The sequence below is a fragment of the Clarias gariepinus genome, chromosome 19 (assembly GCF_024256425.1).
Source record: "Clarias gariepinus isolate MV-2021 ecotype Netherlands chromosome 19, CGAR_prim_01v2, whole genome shotgun sequence".
Lineage (NCBI taxonomy): Eukaryota > Metazoa > Chordata > Actinopteri > Siluriformes > Clariidae > Clarias > Clarias gariepinus.
This window is the reverse complement of record NC_071118.1, coordinates 14,802,795-14,817,509: the sequence shown is the minus strand read 5'-3', so window position 1 is coordinate 14,817,509 and position 14,715 is coordinate 14,802,795. Positions and strand designations below refer to the sequence as shown.

The window sequence follows — 14,715 nt, the reverse complement described above, 5'->3', positions numbered from 1 at the left end:
CTTTAGTTAAGCTATCTACAGCCACTCTTTTCATAAAATTTCTACACAATTACTTTTTATTAGAATTTTCATTCATTTCCAGCCATGTTTATAAGAAATCCAGAGGCGTGAGAAGTTTCCTCTGAACATACTCTTGTAAGATAAAATAAATAAATAAAAAACACTATAATGCGATATACTGTATTTTTTTTTATCATACAGACTTCTAAAAAAAAACGACACAGGTGGCTTTATGTTTCATATCATTTTCATGAAATACTTGGTAATTCATTATGAATAGCATAAAAATTTTATTAATACCTGTGATGCTACAGTGAGACTTAAGCTGAGGAATAATGATTTCACTTTGCCTCAGTCTTGAGTTCCTCATTTCCAGAGAAGTAAATCAGTGATGTGTTGGGACTGGAGCACATTTGAGGGAGGTTTATTGCTCAAACACATAATTCCAGAGGGAATCTGTGACACTCCTTAGAACAGATTCCACAGTGATGGGCACTGCGTGACTGACTTGCTAATCATCAGGAAGCAAACCACAATCAAGAACAAACACGTGGGCAATAAGGGAGTGTTAATGCTGACATTTCTCTTCGTCATGCTCACTAAGACTCACCTCACATTCAAATGCCCTTTTCCCTCTATCTTGTAATATCTGTATTAAACATCTAATAGTAAACAAGACCAGACAAGCTATGATCTGCCAGACAACTCCATGAACTTTACAGAATTCGGGGGATTTGAGACAGAGTTCCTGTTCACATTTCTGTAGAAACGGACAAATTTGCAGTTCCATGTTATGAGTATTATAGCTAAGCACTAAACATTAGCTTTTAGCAGTTCAGTTTTCTAAACATGTAGAAATGTTTAAGTAATCAAAGAATCCTCAGTTTGGCTCTTCAGTATGCGTACATATAGAGGTGTTACAAGTGTTTTTTTTTAATCTCCCAAGAACAACAACCCAACATTTTTATTTACATTAATTATTAGTTTCTTGTGATATTTTCACATGTACTGTATATAGGACATTGCAGGAATGTTATTATTGAAATAGTGGATCATTACGAATAACAGTTCATACATTGATACAAAACAAAGGGACATTTAACAAAGTATTTCCCTCCCAGATGAACGTTCCTACTAGAACCCTTTAGAACTACTATAACCCCCCCCCCCCCCCAATCTATTTTAGATATTAAAAAGCAAATAATAATGAGTAATTATTTGGAATCTCTACCCTTACTTACCTAGTTACTACATATACAATTTAAAACAAAATGTACATTTTATAAATAGTGTAGTTAAAACTCTCTTTTTAACAATAACACCTTGTGATCAGGTTCTACACAGGACCCATAAGAACAAGTGAACTACCACTAAGGAAGAACAATTTTTCTAGACATGTACCGCATAGTGGGGTTCTATGGATATTGTAAATGGTAAAGTGGTCCTAATTTTACTATATGTAATTTTCTATATGTAACAATTCATATATACATACAATCTGTCCCTAGAGAGGTAAACAGAAGAAGCCATTAGAGTGTTAGATGAAAGGTTTTTTTGTTTGGTTGGTTGTTGTTTAAGAGCAATGGCTAAGGCTTCCTCTGGGGCTTTTGGTTCTTTATGCGTTCTTCCATTTCAACAAAATGAATCGGTACTGTTTTACACAGTGTAGTTGTGGTCAGTTCACTTAGTTTAGTTAAAACCTGTTTCATTTTTCATACTTTCTAAAAATATAGCTATTATAAAATCTTTTTCACACCCTTGGTTATTATCGTTAGAGCAGGACAGCGTTTAAAAGAAAAGATGTTAATGAGGCATATTTTGTACAGCAAGAATGTTTTTATTGAGTCCTTTCCCAAGATCTAAAATAAATGTCTAATGTGGTTTCATACATTATTTTAACCTTAGCTATTATATGGCATTAAAATGTCAATTTCTGGCCTTTTTTTTTTTTACATTTTTCTTTTTTAAATTTTGTTATGATATTTTTACACTGTTGTTATTTGTTGTCATCAGTAAAGTTACCCAATATATAAAATGAAAGGCATATTTATTTAAACATAAAAATGAACATTAACAATACAGAAATACTTATTTTGTTCAAATATATGTTTTTTTTTTTTTTTTAGGTTTTTCTGATACTGGCACTGACAGTTCTTCACCCGCTAAAGAGTTGATAAACTTTTACCTTAAATAGACGTGGCCAAAATAAGATCGATGATGTCTGTCAAAAGTCCATCAGGATCTTTTTTGCGCTAAATCGATTGGCTAATAAGGTCATACTGACTGTTTTTTGGTTGTGCATCCAAAGTACATATTAATTTGTAGTTTTGTTGGTCTCCATTTAAGTTGCTCCACCAACAGCCCCTGAGCATTTAATACCTAGCCACAAACTTCAGTAATTTGAAAGTCTAAACGATACACTTTTAAACAGTGTGACATTATAGAGCTTTAAAAGCAAGATAAAGACTCTGGATTGAAAAAAAAAATAATAATAGCACGGTGCCTTGGCTTTAAAACCTATTTCAGTTTTTTTTTTTTTTTTTTGAAGCTGTTAAATTCTGAAATTGAAAGGTATTGATTCATTTGCTAACAGCTCGGACAGAAGTTCCAGCTTAATTCAAATGGTAAGTTTATGGTAATGCACTTGTTCTAGAACAGTTTCTATTTTATAATCGACAGGGACTTGTACATAACAGTTAACAGTTAAGATGAGTTGAAAACGTGTTGTTATATAACACAGTAAAAGCTAACCAGGTGGTCTGGAGAAGCTGAATGTGTAAACCAAGACCCACCCAAACGCTGGTCTGTGAGAGCGAACCACGCCAGCATTTCTCAGGAGAATGACTGGCCAAGTAACCTCATAACCCCTGAATGTCCGGCAAAGATTTTCTCACCCGCATGCAAACACAGTCAGGGCTTTCATTCTGGATTACAAAGTGGAGGAGGAGGAGAATAAGTGCACAGAGGCTAGGGAATGTGAGTCGGCTTCATGATGGAGTGGTGGGAGGGGATGGAGATGGACAGATTGCACAGGGTTCGGGAGACACGGCTCTAATGAATACGGCAGAAGTGGATCAAGTGACTCATCCTACAAAGCTAAAAACCAAAGCCCTGCCTGCTTATCAGATCAGCTCTGAGAGACAGAAAGAAAGGATGGTGGGCTAGAAGGATCTCAGAGATATATGAAAGATCCCACTCGCCTTTCAGCACGCACACACAAACACACACACACACACACACAGTTTGACGTCAAGTGACTGTGTTAAAAGAAACCACTCATGTCCGCTGCCACTTCTAACTCGTCCTCAGCTCTCAGCCTCTCCGTGTGCCGTCCCTCTGTTGCTATGACAGCTACCTTGGTTTCACATATAGTTGCTCAAGAGAGCACTGTGAACAGCACATGTGCATGGCTGCCATGGCGACAGAACACATGTCATCTTGGCATAGTTTTGCACAGCTCTTCCTCTCTCTCTCTCTCTCTCTCTCTCTCTCTCACTCTTACACACACCAAACCAAAACCTTTCCACTCTGAAACATTTAAAGGCTCTCATGCATAATTTAGTTTGTTCTGCAATGCCACACTACCAGCCCGGCCAACACCTTTGCCTCCACCCACGTCACAGTGTCCTGATGAGGGACTAGGGCTCTATGAGGTGGTTCAAAAAGGCTATCCCAAATATAGGATTTTTAAATTTGATACTCTTTTAGATCTTTAATCTGATATCTTTCTATCATGGCCAGCATTGACTTTCATAAGCAACCTGGCTTTTTTGTGGGATCGGACCAGACGGGCTAGGCTTTGGTCCACAAAGGCAAAAATGAACCTTGGGTGCACATGATCCTGTCACTTGTTTCCTTGTATATAATTGATAAACATCATTATTCAATTCACCTGGCAGTGATGTTAGTGTTGTGGCCTAATCACATTTGGTGGGACGAAAAAAAAGTGTTACAACACTCTTTAGTCTTAGTTAGTAAACTAGTTTAAGCAGCTTGTGTGTTTGATCAGCTTACAGTGAAATGGCAACATGAAGTGCGCATACCAGTAAAATTCCCCAAAATGCACATTTTTTCACCACCATGCCACCATGCCATCCTCCATCTTTGTTTTTCTCATCTGTGCAAGAAACTGATTGGTGCATAAGTAATGTTACAAAAATTGTTATCCCCTTTCACACAGCCTGGTGTGCCTTCATCACATCTCTTTGTTCTGTTGAAAGGCACAGAGTCAGAATCAGGAGTCATTGTTGTTGTGCGGTTGGTGGAGGTAGTCACAGAGGTGAAATGTGGTTTGTATAAAAGAAAGAGCCGCCATTGTGGAACAGGGTGCGCCAGTTTGAAAAGTGTGATGTGTTCAACCCACAATTTGAAGAGTAAAAAAACAGCAAACAATTAGCAGGTACCCACACAGGGGTAAAACCAAATGAGTGTATATATAAGTCAGAATGTTAGCTAAGTGGGGAGATAGCAAAGTACAGGAGCTTCTTACCCTTGTGTTTGTTGTGTAAAAATGTAAATGTGCATAACTAGCAAAAGCAGCTCAGCACTCAGTTCATTTGTCATCGTTGTTTGGAAAACAGCAGTAAAAGGGTTTTCCCTAAAGCATATGTTATGGTTCACACTAGTCGCTAACGCAGTTCTGTTATAGATCTCAGTTCTGATCCGGAGTCTGGATCGATTTTTGATACATGCTTTTTGAAAGTGCACACTGTGCTGGAAATACAAACTTCATCCAGATAATACAGTTGGGAATTTAACTACTCCTGGGATACAGAATTCGCCCCTGGTGCTCTGCCCATGCTCAACAGTTCCCATGATGACAGAGCCTCCAAAACAGAAAACAAATGACAAGACAAAACAGCACAACAAAAAATAAAAAGGTTTGACATCAAATGGAGTAGGGTGTGAGATACTTTTTTAAAATAAGTTATATAAATATCTGAAATCTGTGGTATTATACAGTATATTGCACTGTGGTACTGTACACAATTATTGCACATATATTTATTGACAGCTGATGTTTAACTGTTCATGAGGGAGATTGCCTGGGGAAAAAAGCTGTTTGATGTTAAGTCAAGTCACCTGCGAAAGGTTCAATACTTACAAGACGAAAGGGACCATATGGCCACCCATCGAACAATCCAATTAAAAAGTCTGGTCCTGATCGACTTATCTATGCATGTAAACGTACTGAGTGAAGACCACTACAAAGCCCACTGAAAATCTTCTCCTGTTTCTAAGCTTCCTTAGCGTCCGAGCATGTCCGGACTGATCCATTATTACAGTTAGGATAAAACCCTGTTATCCTTAAATGTCTAGCATTTAGATTTACGGCCCCAAGCAACCTAAACACTCATTATTTACCACATAACAGTACCCCCCCCCCCCTACACACACACACACAGAGACACTCAGACAGTACAACAGAATAAAAGAGCAGCTAATGAGCAGTCTGTTAAGGTGTGTGTGTGTGTGTGTGTGTGTGTGTGTGTGTGTGTGTGTGTGTGTATTCCTCATTCTCTCTCTGTCAGCTTTCTGTAGAAGGGTGTGTCTTGTAATAATATTATCACCTCCTGTGTGTGTGTGTGTGTGTGTGTGTGTGTGTGTGTGTGTGTGTGTGTGTGTGTGTGAATAATGACCACGTCTCGGCTCACAGCTCTCGGCTCTCTGCTCAGCCTGTGATGGCAAAACACAATGCAAATGGCGGCATGTTGTCAATGAGCTTGTGTTAAATCATGCAAATGTTTTCCATTCTACATCCGGAGAGTTCAGAGCACTGCAGTTCTCTAAATCCCGACTTAAAGCTAAGGCATTTTTGTGGGTGTACAAGTACAGTACTGATTTTATTAGCAGATATTAATATTACACATATAATAATGCAATTTTATTGTTTCATTAAGTAGTGTTGATGATGTTCTTGGGTTCTTCAGGCCCAGTATAAATGCCTTAAATGGAGAACAGGACCACTAGGTGTAGTCTGGGAGAGAACATTCGCCTTTAACCCCATTGGTGTTAGTCTGACTTAATTAACTAGCCTATTTTAAACACGATTAGTAAAATGTAAATGTTTTGTGATGTTTCCTTGTGACAGATAAAGACAACCAGGTTTCCGGTGAGAGAGGTGAAACGTGTGAGGTTTAGACCTGTTTCTGTAGCAAGGTTCCAGCTTCAGTGGGATCAGGTTACATACATCAACCTCCTCACTCACATCGTACGTAAAATCAGCTTTGGTGTATTTGTCTTGTAAATGAGGGACGACGCATTCCGAGCCAGCCAGTCTAATTTTCATTGAAAAACTCATTCAAGTTTGTCTGTCTGTCTATCTATCTATCTATCTATCTATCTATCTATCTATCTATCTATCTATTAATTTAGCCACTTGTCTACTAAGTATATTATATTAAGTGCATTATAAATACAGACAGACCTTCACGGTATTTAAGGTAGCAAAACAATGGATTTCCGCTTTAAAAATGATCACCCATGGCCATTACTAGACCTTTGTGTCTTTAGCCATTTATTCTTCAGCACTAGCTCTTACCAGCTCACATTCCATGGATCTGGAGAATTCAACATTCTATTGCAGACCAATGTGTACTCTCTCTCTCTCTCTCTCTTTCTCTCGCACACACACACACACACACACACACACACTCTCTCTCTCTCTCTCTCTCTCTCTCTCTCTCTCATTCACACCTGGTGATAAATTAGCATAACAACATCCACCTACTTGTATGTTGTTGGGAGGTGGGTTGAAACCAGAGAACCCAGAAACCTCACACAGGAAGTATCTCTGTAACAGTAGCTCAAGCTCATGGTTGAGTCTGGAATCATGGAGCTGTGAGGTGAAAATGTTATATTTTGTGATCATAAATATTGGATTATCAAAAAGAAAAATTAATAATACAGTAAATAAAAAATGAAAATAAAACGGGTGATTTTCACCATAATTGACTTTTGAATTGACTTTCCAACAGATTAGTTTAAGGCACAGTTTGGATGTTTATTTTTGCAGAAAAGACAGTTTTATATATAAACTGCTGCACTCTAAGAAAAACAATGAAGGTACTGTAGGTTTGGTATTACAAAAACACAGTTTTTCTTTTAACCATGGCTAACCAATGACTGATTTCCTTTCTGTCTTGTTTCAGTCCACTTAAAGATCCCCTGCAGAGGAAGGTCAGTCTGTTAGCATTCGCAAAAGAAAGCAATCATTAACCTGTAAACCATTTTCTCTTATCTTTGCTGTTGACAATAAATAAGTGTCCAGCAATAATCAACGTCTTCATTCAGAGCCGTAGACAGTGGAGTGATTGGTGCTTTTCATGGAGTTTAAAATAAAACCAAACAAGGCAAATAAATCCAATACCTCCTGTAGAGAGTGGGTGGATTCTGGATTTGTTTAAATTAGTGAAATCAAAGACAATGAATTTTAAGAATTATTTTGTTAAGAGAGGAATGTTTTTGTTTTCACAAGTGTTTTATTATTATTATCATCATCTGTTGTTAGACATATAAGACAGCATTACTGACTCAGTAGTATTTTAAGTTCAAAAACACATTTTATCGTTTCATTCTTTAATCATTTTTCTTGGTGCAACAATACAGTAAATCATTTGCTAGCAGAAAAGAGTTCCTTGTTTCTATGAGGTGCCAACAAAAATGATTAAAGAACCATCCATCAAAATGGCCCTTAGAGCAGTTTTTCATCTATTTAAGCCTTAAAATACTTCAGTGTATATACAATTTCATTGACTTGTACACGAAAAAACATAAAAGTACATATATAGTGGAAATTAAATTAAATTAATAAAAAAATTAGAAAACAAGTACAAATTTTGTTAATTTGATAAAATAAACTATTGAAAACAAACTGTTGCTTTAAAATAGTTTAGATTATCATATTAACACAATTTTTTTCAAATTTTTTTCTTAAACCAATTTACTTTAACTGGTTCTTATAATGTTAAGTTTAAATTTCTGAAAAGTCCCTTTTTTAATTCACCTCTCTGGGTTAAGTTTTAAAGATTCTAAAGTAGTACAGATTGGCAGCTAAGAGTCCTATAATATATATGGAACACTTGATGTGCTGCCTTTTTTAAAGAAGTTGTGGTAATGCTTTAAAACTTTGGTTCTCAAAATAAGGTTCATGAAGCGCAACCAGGTGATTTTTACCTATGTGATGCAGCTATGGAAATAAAAACCCGAAATTAATCGAAATGACTATATGTATTATTGAATTCGTGTGGTCATTGCCCTGTTTTGCTGGTTTTATGTGTTCTGTGAGTGAAATTTTCAGGAATAAAAACAACCAGAGGCCAAATAAATAGCCAGACTATAACTGAGCACATTTAACCTAATATATGTCTATGAAATAAATCTGAACTGAGTATCTCCATAGATTTTATTTTACAGTTAAAAGGCTGCTGGTTGAAACGGTTGGACAATGCAACAAAGGAAATGGTATGACACAATGCACTTTGCTTTGAACCCAAAACTCTAACATTTCGTTATTTGTTTAAAGGGAATTCCAATCTAAGACGCATAGTCTAGAAATTTGGTTTGTCTGTATTTTGCACCTTGCTGCCATTTCTTCCTCGTCTGTTTTTTTTTTTTTTTATGAATGAAGAGGCGCTCGCGGTTAATGAATGGTACTAGTAGAAGACGTCATCTCCATTGTGACGTCACGCTCCTTTTATGGAAGCGAGCGCGCCCATTCATAAAAACGGAAAGAGCTTCTCCGCCTGTGGTAGTAATGCTCTCGGGAGGATAAGTGCGCAGAGGAGGCTACGAACACCGAGCCTGTGTTTTTCTTCACTATTTCCTTGTTGAAGGGGGAAAAGGAGAAGGGAAAACAAAACTAAAAGCGAGGGAGATCCGTAGACACTATCGAGATCAACAACAGCACGGTCAGGATGGAGCAGCTGAGCGAGATGGAGTGCGGAGTGCTGAAGCGGCTGCTGAAGGAGGACGGCACGGCGAGGTGTCTGCTGCTGGACTGCCGCTCCTTCCTGGCGTTCAGCTCCTGCCACATCCGGAGCGCCGTCAACGTCCGCTGCAACACGATCGTGCGCCGGAGAGCCAAGGGCTCCGTGTCTCTGGACCAGATCCTGTCCGGGGACGAGGAGGTGAAGTGCAGACTGATCTCGGGCCTCTATTCGGCCGTCGTCCTTTACGACGAGCGCACTCCGGACGCGGCTTCTCTCAAAGAGGACAGCACGATCGCGCTGGTGTTTAACGCGCTGGGCAGAGACACCTTCAACACCGAGGTGTATTTCCTCAAAGGTGAAGAAATCCTTTCAAAAGAATACATGAAGAAATAAAGTCTTTATGGTGTATATAATCTGTGTGTGCGCAGACCGTTACAACTGGCACTGATCTAGTGTAAATGCAGAGATATTCTATATTTATTTAAAACTGAATTATATAATTCGGGTATTCATATGGACAGATTTAGATAGACATATTCATATAAGTCGTCATGCGCAAAATATAACCTATTTAACACTTACAATATTTAATTTTAACGTTTTTCTCCCTATATTCCCTATAAACCTGTTATTTATTAATTTATTTTTTGCCTGATAGTGACTGAACAGGCCTACATTCATTCATCAAGGCAAACATTTTTTTTCTTTATTAAATAAAAATAGAATATTTGGGTTAATTCCTCCCTAGGTGTGAACAGAGAAGTGGGGTTCAATCTACAGCATTTCCTTTCCGACATGGATGCAGAAACATTTATCTTATGAAGAAAAGCCCCATGATCCCGAGCAGCCTAGAATATGATGTCATATTTCTGCTGAAATCTTCACCAACAACATTCGATTTGTTTTTCTTTCCCGCAGGAGGCTACGAGCGCTTTCTCTCTCAGTATCCGGACTTGTGTTTAAAGAGCAAGTCCCTGCCGGTGGCGGCGGCTCAGAGCCAGACGGAGCCGAGCTGCAGCTCCTGCACAACTCCACAGCACGACCAGGTGAGACCCCTCTCCAGCACGCTCGCTGAGGTGTGTGTGTGTGAGAGTGTGTGTGTGTGTGTGTGTGTGTGTGAGAGAGTGTGTGTGTGTGTGAGAGAGTGTGTGTGTGTGTGTGTGTGAGAGTGTGTGTGTGTGTGTGTGAGAGAGAGTGTGTGTGTGTGTGTGTGAGAGTGTGTGTGTGTGAGAGAGAGTGTGTGTGTGTGTGAGGGGAACTCTCATGTCCCAGCGCGCATTAGCTGGCCTACAGTAACCTGAACTACAAAATGGAGCCTTAATGGTCCATCGATTGGTGTCATTAACTCTCATTCCCCCGCCCGGTAGCTGTCTTTACTGGCCTCTGTTTTACTCGCACATCATTTCCTGGCTGTAGCTTAAAAGCAGGTCAGCGACCTCAAATCAATAAGGATACTTCCGGTTCCGGCCGGATGATAATATTAGGTAAATAATACTTTACCTCCAGCATTCTTGCTTTTAAGTGGCTGAATGGTAAGGTCTCTCTCTCTCTCTCTCTCTCTCTCTATCTTCTCAGCTCAGTTAGAATAAAGAGTCACTCTGTCTAACATAATGAGACCCATCATCAGGGTGGTATTGTGTAAAGTGTAACTACACAAGACACACCAGGACACCACCTCAGAGACAAGGAAATGTAGTTCAGTGACTACCGTGAAATTCGCAGACATTTGTAACATTGCTGCTTTGTAACATTGCTGCTTTGCTTATTTTCCCATAGGGTGGACCTGTGGAGATCCTTCCCTTCCTGTTTCTCGGCAGTGCCTTCCACGCATCCAAAAAGGACATGTTGGATGGCATGGGGATCTCTGCCCTGTTAAATGTATCTTCGAATTGTCCCAACCATTTTGAAGGAGCTTACCAGTATAAGTGCATCCCAGTGGAGGACAACCACAAGGAAGACATCAGCTCCTGGTTCACTGAAGCCATTGACTTCATAGGTGAGCTCACTGATTTAAATCAGATCATCATCATCAGACTTTCTCTTTTCCAAGTAAACACTTAGCATGTGCAAATTGAGTGGGCAGGGATAGATCGCGGGAAATGGGTTTTGCTCAGCGTCGCTTGTCTTCATTGTTTTTTTTTTTTGTCATCATTGTAAACGGCTCAATGTCAATCAGTGATTAACAGACTCATTTGCATTACACTGGAATCTGTTTAGATTATTCGTGTCACAAACGGTTTTAACCACTCATCCATTTTTCCATCCTGAAAGCATCTGATGTGTGTGCATTGATTTGTGCTTCATTGATGGGTGATGTATTAATAAAGGGTAGAACATTTAGAAGCGGTCAAAGATGCTGAAGGCAAGATTTGCATTATGGGTGGTTCTCCCTCAGGCAGGGTTTTCTGAGAGTGTGGGTGGCGGAGAAGTGTGGGGTATCCTCAAGATCTGATTTCAGTGCTGCACAGATCATCTGCAACAAAACCCGATGCTGAGAAGGAGGAGGAGGGGGGGTGGCTATGTAAGCATGTATGAATGCATCAGAGTGCGGAGCTCAAGGACTGGGCTCTGACTCATCCACCGTTCAGCAGCACTCGGGTCCTTCAGTCATTATATGTGTGCATTGTGAAAGCCGATGAGACACAAATTGAAGTTCAAAAGGTGCCAGAAAACAATCTTCAGGGCCAAATGAAAACCAAGAATGATTAAAGATACAAAAACCATTGCATTATTTTTTTTTTTTTTTTTTTTAGACCTTCTACTATTAAGATGGTATGAAATTTAAGATCAGGTAGGAAGAAAATGATTGTTGTCTTCCTTTGTCACCACTGAGTTCTCACTTTCTAATTAATGATCAGCATCTTGTTAGTGTTAGAAGGGTGTCGATGTTTACGTGTTTTAGTGAGGCACAAGGTGTGAAACACACCCCAGGCCGTATTGTTAGAGTGAGAACTGCTCTCTCATCTAGAGGTGTTGATACCATTAGAGTTTTTAGACAGTGTTGGTGTCTTGTTCTTTTGTTTCTTTTTACATTATCCAGACCATCAGCTCACTCAGACTGTAAACGAAATACAGGATATGCTAAAGGTCTATTGAAACCACCATTGAGACTAATTGTTTCGTCATCATTTTCTCTCTCACAGACTCGGTGAAAGACTCCAACGGACGCGTATTGGTTCATTGTCAAGCAGGGATTTCACGCTCAGCCACTATTTGTCTGGCATACCTGATGAAGAAGAAACGTGTGTGCCTGGACGAGGCTTTTGAGTTTGTCAAGCAGCGACGCAGTATCATCTCCCCCAACTTCAGCTTCATGGGTCAGCTGTTGCAGTTTGAGTCACAGGTGCTGGCCACGTCATGCTCAGTGGAGGCAGCTAGTCCATCAGCCACCCTGGGCCCCAAGTCTTCCCCATCCAGCAACTCACCCTTCATCTTCAGCTTCCCTATGGGGCCAGTGGGGCCGCACGGGCAGCCCAGCAGCCTCTCGTACTTGCAGAGTCCCATCACCACCTCACCAAGCTGCTGATAAACTGCTCAGGCCACAAATGGCAAAACCTTTTTAAATTGTGGTGCAAACAGAGGACTCACTAATAAAGGATATTAATGTGGACAATCACTCTGAGTGGGTTCAGGGAATCCACACCAGTTTTTTTTTACCCAAACAACTAGAATTTTTGTTCGCTGGCTGGTTGGTTGGAAAGGAACTCGAGTAATCAATCATGAACTTGAAGGGACGAGAATATCAGACAAATGAACTCGTGTTCATCTGTGCGGGAGACATATCTCGGGTTCTTCCAAAGCCCTGCCATGTGGTTTGGTAGTGTGTGTTGAATGAGCGCTGTGGGGGTAGGGACATGCACCGCCTCTCCTCACAGTCTCACTTCCTGACAAAGAGCAGTAGGCCCTTCAGCTGTGGCAGGTGCTGCACACTGTGTCCGGGACTGTTGGCTTTCTGTTATCGTCCCCCTCATTTTCTCGGTCAGAAAGAAAACGATTGAGCTTGTCCAGCACATACTGAACCTGTTCATCGTCAGGGGTTTCATGCGGCATGTCTCATTAGTTCTGTTGGTTTGTTTTTTGGTCAGTGCCTTGTACAGTGAAGGTACAAGGCACAGACGGGCCTGTCCTGGCAATTATCCAGATTTTTAAATGCAGACGGACAGGCAACTCTCGACTAAAATGTTTCGACTTGCAATACGTCTCCGCCTCTCAACCGAAACAGAGCAATAACATCTCCCTGTCTCTTCCCAGTTGCCACCAAAGCACTGTTGTGTTTCAGAAGTCGATCACACTGTACACTGTTTTTAATGTCATCATTTCTGTCCATAATTATTTGTACAGTAGCAGGGTAGGGAGTTATTATAATTTATTTTTTTTGCTGTGTGCGGCTGTGAAAATCTCTGCAACAGAAAGTTGAAATAAATCATTTTGGTACAGATTTGATTCGTAAAGCGTACACAGATTTCCCTAGGTCACCTTGACAGGTCTAACCACTGTAAGCTTTATTTCATATGTAAATGTGTTAGTGGATGCAACTCTTGCTGCTCTGTATGACTGCAGTGGATAAACGGCAAGCGTGAAGATGGAGATGGCTGCAGTCTTATGAATGTGTATGTTAAGACACGACTCAGTAAGAGACTCTACCTTCGATTTCTTCAGCTTGCCTTGAAGACCAGAGTTCATCTCAAACATTGAATTGGGGGTTTAATAGTTTTACCGTTCCCTGACGAATGTGGGCACCTTTTCTACAGAGCACTTTTAAGTGATGCAATATGCCGAGGTTTTGTTTTGCACATGACCGGAGTAGAGACAAGAGCTGTGTGTTTGTAACACCCGTTAGAGCTTTACTTTGTGTCCATGTAAATTCCATGGTCTGTCACCACATCACTGATGAATGCAATACTTTTTACTGTGTCCGTCAACTGAGACGTTTAGACTGCCGACGGCAATATCAGTTTGATTTTTAAAGCGATTTGTTGTGTATGTATATTTTATTTATTCCTTGACTTCCACTGTCGAATATAACAACGTTCTTTAACAAAAGGCTGGTGTGACTCATTATTACGTTATGTATAAATGATTGTAAGTGGATTTACAGCACCCCCTTGTGCAATCAGTTTGCAGCTACAACTTTAGTCACTCGCACTCACTAATTGTCTCTAGCGCTTTATCCTAAGTCTATACAGGAGACTTGAGGCAGGTACAACCTGGATAGGGTGCCAATCTATCGCAGGGCGTACACTTACACACTCATGGCTAGACTACTGATCTGGATGTCTTTGTACTGTGAGAGGAAACCCACCAACGCACACAGGCGTGAATTGAACCCAGACCCTAGAGGTGCAAGGCGACAGTGCTAACCACTAAGCCAACGTACTTCCTAAACTTTAGCCAATGCACATGTTTTCCTCAATTTTGCAAAATAATAATATAGCCAAGATATGGAATTGTTATAATAAGCTGTAATCTCTCCCTCTCCCTCTATTTCACCAAATATTGACTGTGTTTGATTTATGACTTTGTAGAGACCTTTATAGAACCTTCTTTTATTTAATAAGGCATTTTCGTTCATATTCCCAAGACGTTTGCACAGTGCTTTAAGTAAAACAACTGTTCAGTTTTACTAAGCATGCTGGAGAACATGAGTACTTTGGAACTTGTCGTCCTTTATATATTATATATTGTTTTAGACAAATTAAGTCAACTCATTAAGCAACAGTTGCTTTTGAAGTCATTGAAAAGTTCAAGTACACACAACCCAGTAGACCCAGTATTTCCAACACAT

General features: G+C 39.9%; 1 protein-coding gene across 1 annotated transcript; it reads left to right on the top strand.

Moving 5' to 3' along the window:
- The first annotated feature begins 8,717 nt into the window (after nucleotides 1-8,717).
- On the top strand, nucleotides 8,718-14,023 carry dusp4 (dual specificity phosphatase 4). The gene is made up of 4 exons (XM_053477760.1): nucleotides 8,718-9,285; nucleotides 9,849-9,976; nucleotides 10,707-10,926; nucleotides 12,074-14,023. The coding sequence occupies exons 1-4, from the start codon at nucleotides 8,916-8,918 to the stop codon at nucleotides 12,454-12,456; spliced, it is 1,101 nt and encodes a 366-aa protein (XP_053333735.1). The 5' UTR covers nucleotides 8,718-8,915; the 3' UTR covers nucleotides 12,457-14,023.
- Nucleotides 14,024-14,715: the final 692 nt, after the last annotated feature.